Raw genomic sequence first — 7,550 nt, 5'->3', positions numbered from 1 at the left:
GGAAAAAAAGCAACTTTTTGATTCGCCCTACATAATGACTACAGCTTAAAGCAAACTGGCCCCCCAAAAAACCTCTCACCTCAGACCACTAAAGCTCACCAAGCTACAATACTATCTCCTTAACAAATCTGTAAAGAACAAAATCGAACGAGATGCAGTTTTACAAATTCATTTCTGCAGCTATATTCAATGCTTGGTTCAGCTAACAGCCTCCATGTTTATTGATGAATACAGCAGGAGAGACAGGAGTCAGTTTTTCTCAAATAAAATATTCAAACGTCAAACCGTTCTTTCCTTGAAGGCAGGAAAAAGGGTGAAAGTACAGATATATATAGAGCAGCCACATTAGGCCCATGCCTGCTATAAATGATTAATATTGTACAGGTCACACATGCTCCTTCCAATTTCTATATGTATCATACAGTGCAGCTACGTTTACATTCATACTTAAATACAGTCACACCGGTGTGCTCTGTGGGGACTGAACCACGTACAGCATGTGTCACTGGTGTTTTTAGAAGGATCTGCTGAGTAGAATAAAGTATGTGAGCTAATGAGTAGCAATTACTGGAACATAGCACTGAGTAGCAACAGCAGTAAACGGTCAGTGGTGTCACCCATCTTCCACAATTACATCACAACATACTACATGTATGCTCCATTCTGCCATTTTTATTTTATTGCCCATTCATCTGTTTACATTGCGAATCACTTAAACATCACCAACCACCAATCTGTTTCTTTGTGAGTAGGTTTTTTTTTTTTCATCTTTAGATCATTTTCACACTAATGTAAGCAACATCAGCAAGTTATAACACATAAAGCTTAGCATTTCAAGAAACGAGACACTTTAGTAACAATATTACAAAGGGGTTTTTTCATAGCTTCCAAAAAAATGAAAAAGTGAACAAATGGGAAAAAAAATAAACTTTTAAAGAATTAGCATAATAAAAATTAATTTATTCCAAGTAAAAATACAAAATAATATTAATGACATTGACCAGATATGAAAGTCTCCCCCAGAAATAACTATTAATGGTTGAGAAATAAGTCTGTAAAGAAAAAACATGAAATAAAAATGAAAATATGCAAATATGTTTAAATTCTTCTTTTGTTTTTTAGCAAAACTTTCTAAAAATAATGAAAATTTCTCAGTACAAAGGCTACATTACTACTGGAAGGTACTAGCAGGTAGAGTAGGTAAATACACAGTAGAAAATGATTTTTAGTGAATCACAATGCTTGCAATGAAAATAATTCTGCAGTAAAGATTTATGCCTCTTTTTTCTTGTTTTCTTCTTTTCTACAAACAGTACAAACAGTATTGCACATTACGACAAAGAATCAAGGTTGTTAGCCTTTAAAAAAAAGGGACTAATTCAAGTCTTGCTAGAATAGAAGGCCACCAGTCTATTGATGCACCTTGGGGGCTTCAGATCAAGTTACAGGTGAAAACACTTGTGTCTGTTTTGTGGTAAAAATAACATTCTTTTCACTCTACCTCCAGCCGTGACTCTCACAAGTCTTTCTCGTCGGGCTAACGAATCGGGGTTGCTCTTTTTTCCCTCTTTTTTTCTTACAAAAACAAAAAAGGGAGCACAAACGTTTAGGAAACATAAAAAACTTCTCTTAAAAAAATAACGAACAGAAGATCTCTTTCACAACTCTGGTCAGCATAGTAAATGATTGATTATAAATATACAAAAAGGTGGGAAATATGTGTCGTTTTCCTCTTTGAGCACCTTATATTCGATTTCCTTAAAGAGCTCTCCTCCCTCCGATGTTTCGACCAGTGGGGCGCTCACCCTCGCTGCCACTGTAATAAAGTAGACTCTCACTAACTACATATTATTAGTATAAAGCTCTAGCTCCTTCAGTTGTTGTCTTTTTCCAAAAAAATAAAATAATTAATTCTTAAAATAAAAGCAAACTTTAAAAAAAGCATGATAAGATTTAAAAAAAGAAAAATCAACCATCTGTTAAATCATTTCTCTTGAAGAATTAAATTAATATATATTTCTCATCTGAATAAACTTACTTAGAAAATATCTTTTTCTCTCCTAATATATTTCAAAATTGAGGTATTGCAAAAGATCTTGTCAGTCAGAAAGCACACTTTATCTCTCTTTTTTTTTGTCTTTTAACAAAAAGAACAGCTGACTGTTGAAAACTGGTCAGATACAAAGAGTAGTGCATAACAAATAGCTATTATAGAGAAGGAACAAACATAGAAAACCTTTTTTTTTCTGGGTGGGGAAAGAAATGTCACAAAAAATACCCAGAATTCACTTTCATAGGGATGCTTATTATTACTCATGGTTAGCCTCAGTTAAGAAGAAAAAACGTATTGTTGCTTAGTTTCGATTTCTTGGTGAAAAAACAAACAAACACACAGTTTAACTGAGTAAAATGGAAAGAGAGGAGAGGGACTGCAGGGGCGCCAATCACAACTCACGGAATTAAGGAAAAGGGGAAGGGGTAACACGCGATAACTCGCAATGATGCAGGATCCCATTCAGATTGTCCACAAAACTGCTAAAACCAGTGTAATGTGGCCCAGCCTCCCAAAAAAAAAAAAGCATACCCTCCCCGTCTTCAGCAGTCAATACTTAAAGTTTCTATGCATTGCATCCACCTACCCGCCCATTCCTGTTTAAACTGCACCATAACCTTTTGATAAAAACAAAAATATATATCTATATGTCCACCTTTTTTTTCTTTTTTTAAGCAGGTCCATTACTTCAAGCTTTGCAGGAAAATAAAAATCTGGATAAATGTGGTAATCCCAGTTTGCACATCTGCATGTTCCGGCAACACTCCTCCTTCCCACCCATCCCTACCCCTTCCCATTTAGCGAGAGCATGTGCAGGGCTCAGTTTATCAAGTGTCCAGTAGCTTCAGTGTTAAGTTTGACTCCTCGCCCCTAAACGCCTCTCTCTTTTTTTTTTTTTCCTCATCCGATCTGCTGCGCCCACGTACCGTCCAGTTTCCTCATCCCGTGTGTCAGGTGGTCTCTGTTAAACAAAGTCGAACACGTGAGCTCTTTGGTTGCACTCTGGGACGTAAACGTGCGCTTTTTCTCAATGGTGGAAAAATAAAAGGATAATTTCAACTCAGTTCTCAGTCTAAGCTCACATTGGTTGCGTCTCCTCGGACCCAGTTAATGTGCATTTAAAAAAAAAAAAAAGATCGACAGCCGTCCGAGTACACATGTGAGAGACTTCTGTGTGTACTGGTGCAAGAGTGTGTGTGTGTGTACGTGTGTGCAAGTAGGTGTGTGTACAAGAGAACATATATACGTGTGCATACACTAGTTATGACATTTCACAGGACTTCTATGTCGGACACTGACGACAGTTAAAGCGAATCACAGTTCTAGGCATACTCAGACCTAACTACGTACTGTATAAAAAATTGCACAATTCTATCAACAATCACTGCAAAAAAGGGAAAAAAGTACTTCACCTATCAGACAGTTTTTTTGTTTTAATGGTAATCCTACATTTTTTTTTTTTGGGATTTGTGATTATTAAGGTTTTGTCTTTATCATATTATCTGGATGCCTGTTTGTGCAGGAACCCTCTGGTTCCTCTGACCAGCTTTTCCCTGTATCTGTCCAGTTTGGTGTGAGTCAAACCTACGTCTGTAGTGTGCTGTGCAAACATGGGCAGAATCGAATAGACGTGATATTGAAAAAGTCTATTGCATGCAGCAACCTGATTGAAATAAACATGCAGTTAGGGGGCGACCCTCCCCATCCCCCCCCCGCCCGGTCCCCACACACGCACACACACACACGCACACACACACACACACACACACACACACAAAAGTTAGCCGTCTCTGCCTGGGGGCGCCCCCTCCCCCTGCCGCGGCTCTCATTTAATTTAGGAGGAAAAAAAAAGAAAACGTAAAAAAAACCCACCAGGTGCTTCTCTCTACATCTGCTGTTATTTTACACCCTAGCCTGAATAAAGTTATGGTATCTGTTTATACCATGGATTTAGCAGCAAAGCTATTGCAGCATTACATTTACATAACACTAAAAAATAATGTTATTATCAAAAATAAAGACCTAGAAAGCAAACTGATCTGATTGCGCATATGAGGTATTAATATTTTCAGAGTCAAAATGGAGAGCGAATATAGCCGTGTTATTTTTTCTCTTTTTAACTCCACACTACTGGATAGCTGTTGAATCTTGCTACATCTTATGTCACCTATTTTGCTCCTCAGTATGCATTAATTTCATTTGCCTTTGGTAGTTCTTTTTTCTTCTTAAATCAGGGGCAATATAACTACAGGTTTTGAAAATAAGTGCATGCTCCTTTTACGTAAAATTTAAATTATCTATAGATGTATAGATAGGTACAAAACAAAATATATATATTTATATATATTTATATATGTATATTTTAAATATTTGCATGGTCCCACCTCTGTCTTAGTAAAGGGGAGGGAGGTCCAACAGGACGTACCGCACCACCTAGTCAACAGAACAGGGAACTAAAAGTAGCCAGGGGCCTAACATACCATCCTGTGTGCGTGTGTGTTTGTGTGTGTGTTTAGTAAGATTTTGTGCCAAAGTGCAAATTCTAAGCTTTTCAATTCCCCCACAAAGCTTCATCGTCGGGGGGAACACTAGACGATGAGTTCAGAGCTGTGTGCTGTGAAGAAAGTCCCATGTGTTTGATGGTATCACTTCTGCCTTTTTTTTTATCATGAGGTGTTTGTGGGATGCAGGGTGGATGGATGGGGCTTTGGGGGGGAGGGTTCCAGCGCTGTCCCAGGCTGCAGGAGGATTTTTTGGGGGCAGGTTGGCGTGGGTTCACTGGGGAGGAGGGGCGGGGGGTTAGGCAGGGCTGGCTCTTGGACTCAACCAACTCCCTCAGCTCCAGCGGAAGGACACGTGTCGAGGGCGGTCGCCCCCTTCCTTCACCAGTGGCTTGTGAAACTCTCGGCCGGCTCGTGAGTGGATGCTGGCCCAGCAGTACTCGCAGTAGTACTGCAGGCAGGTGACGTTGGCACAGAAGAAGGGGGCGAACTTGCCCCCACAGCGTGCCCCCTGGCACTCGTCGCACATCTGGTCGTCCAAGACGTACGGCTTGACCTCCACCTGGCAAAAAAAAAAAAAAAAAATCTAAACAAAACCGCATTTTAGGTTATCATATCCAAAAAACACAGATTGAAGTGGCGTACGCTCAGATTCATAAAAAATTCACTTCCTGTTCAAGTAAACAGTCTTTGAAACAAAGGGCTCAGTAATACTGTATTCACGGTGACTGCTGCCATAATCTGTCAGCCTCAACAATGTTTTAAAGAAAAAGAAACCAGCTAATGCAATCGTGTTCACTGCGAATGAGAACAGATATTTTTAGATATGAAATGACAGACAAATCAAGGAAACCTGATAAAACAGATCAGCTGCAGCTGCCTCCCCGTCAACGAGCAACGAGAAACGGAAGCCTGGTTCAGTGAAACTACCATGTCCTCTGGGTGTCATTGCATGATAATCAAAAAATAGGGCTGCTATGAGTCACTGATGGATTTTAAGCAATCAATAAATAACTCCAGGCTACATCCACGATCCTTTCCACAGGTGTGGGGTCAAACAATTGGTACAGATCTACCGTTGCCATTAAACAGTCTGCATCGATTCCCAGTATAAAAGATGGGTGTATCCATCATGGCATCTCCCACTGGTTCATGAAACCACATGAGACTAATGAAAGGTGGATCAGTTAATTAATGTCGTGTTTTATTCAGTGATTCAGTAAAAGTAGTGATTGAGCCCATAAAGTCAGGAAAATGTTTACCAAGGTAACAGAGCAAAGATTCAAGGGCCATTTTAGCATGGACTGCTGTACTATCAGGTCTTTTTGCAACCAAAGAAGGCGCCCTCTACTGGCCATTAAAAATAAAGTATGCAAGCTGCAGGTTTTTTTTCCCCATTTCCTCCAGTTTTTTGTTGTTGTTGTGTATATATGTGATTTGCACAGTAACTGTGCTAGAATAACAGCTGGTTTTCTCCAGATGTGTTGCCCATTTAAGTCATAGTCCAGAACCCCCGTTCATTGTGATCCGTTTGACAATTTCTAAAATAAAACAGGACAGGTATCCACCCATCCACCAATATAATGAAGCCAGGAGACAAGAAATGAGAGCTCAGTCACCATGGAGACGCCTCAGCATACAAGCAGGCAGAGGTGGATGTTAACCTTGTTATAGTGTGGCCACAAAATGAAAGGTTATCAAATCCTTCAGCAGTGGGAGACTGTGCTTAGCCAAACTCTGCAGCAGCTACAGTGGAATATCCACTGCTGAGAGCAACGAGCTCACGGAAGACAAAAAAGCAAGAAAGCCAGAAAGAAACGGCCAAGCTGCCAGGCCATTAAACACCAATTTCATCTCGGTGGACACAGAGCTGACCAGAGGTAATTAGCTCACATGTGCTATCATCAAGAGCCATTTACAGTTAAGTGAGTCACAGACAATGAAGGCGAGAAGAAGGACGAAGAGAAAATGGCACCAGCTGGCATCCTAGTTTCTCACCACAACTGAACATGAATTTCAAGAATGCGCTCCACTGTCTGTGGTCTGCAGTGAATATAAATCCTTTCAAAACTCTTAATTCTTTCAACTTGAATCCTTTTGTTGCAGCCTAATGCCTAAAACAACAAAACAAATGTAAGATGGACATCTATTTACCGCATAAAAGGAAGAAATTTTGCTAGGTATCTGGTTCAAAGACATGAAAATAAATATTTTGTTGTGTGAATCTTTTTGATGCTGTAAAGTGGTGTTTTCGGCAAACAGTCCAAGTCATAATAAAGACACCATAAACCCCCGACTGAAGATAGATGGTGATAGCTGAGGTGGGTTGGACAGCCCCGCCCTGCAGAGGCTCAGCTTCCTGGCTGACAACCAGTCTCCCTCGGTCACGATCTGTCCCGCTGCAATTGGCCGGCGTGCCTAAAATAACCACCCAGCAGCACAGCTCCAGTGAATATACATGTATAGGGAACTACTATAATTAAACCATCCCTATGTGTCGGGACTCAGCCAAAGGCCATAGTCATTACACATCCAGGCATGGCCTTTCGTTATTGTAGGCTATGTTGGGTAGCTGGCTGAAATCCCTGCTATAATGAAAACTCTGATACATGGAGGACTCAAGCAGAGTTCAGCTCCACAGCTCGCCATAGGAATGACTGTGAAAACCTCACTTGTGGTCGAGACGCTGCTCTCTTTCAGAAGAGGGATCGCTGTGAACGAAGCTCACGAAGCTCACGAAGCTCACAAACTCACTCACCCTTTTGTCGATGTCATTGTGCTGCAGCTGAACGAAGCGAGCGCTGATGGCAGCGATGTAGCTCTGCTGATTGGAGAAGGCCACGCGGCCGGCTCCCTTTGGGTATTTGAGCTCTGGGTCCGTGTCGATGCCAGCATAGCAAACACCTCCGTACAGCCTGTCCATGATCATAGCCAGCTCCACTGCGGAGAAAGGAAGGGAAGAGAGGTGGGGGTGGGGAGAGAGATGATTAGTGCCA

General features: G+C 40.9%; 1 protein-coding gene across 8 annotated transcripts in view; it reads right to left on the bottom strand.

The window, feature by feature from the left end:
- Positions 1-652: 652 nt before the first annotated feature.
- Positions 653-7,550, bottom strand: part of cpeb3 (cytoplasmic polyadenylation element binding protein 3) — a 41,428-nt gene continuing 34,530 nt past the window's right edge. For all 8 annotated transcript variants that reach the window (XM_085478336.1, XM_085478332.1, XM_085478331.1 and 5 more), the window contains 2 exons: positions 7,313-7,494; positions 653-5,116 (listed from right to left, as the gene is read on the bottom strand). In XM_085478336.1, coding sequence (XP_085334462.1) covers positions 4,889-5,116; positions 7,313-7,494 — 410 coding nt within the window. In that variant the 3' untranslated portion in view covers positions 653-4,888. The remainder of the gene's footprint in view (positions 5,117-7,312; positions 7,495-7,550) is intronic.

The sequence above is a fragment of the Copadichromis virginalis genome, linkage group LG13, assembly GCF_057382275.1.
Source record: "Copadichromis virginalis isolate Kocher_CV1m ecotype Utaka linkage group LG13, C_Virginalis_male_GT1.1, whole genome shotgun sequence".
In the NCBI taxonomy this organism is placed as follows: domain Eukaryota; kingdom Metazoa; phylum Chordata; class Actinopteri; order Cichliformes; family Cichlidae; genus Copadichromis; species Copadichromis virginalis.
Note: the sequence above shows the minus strand (reverse complement) of the source record. Positions and strands in the feature narration are given on the sequence as shown.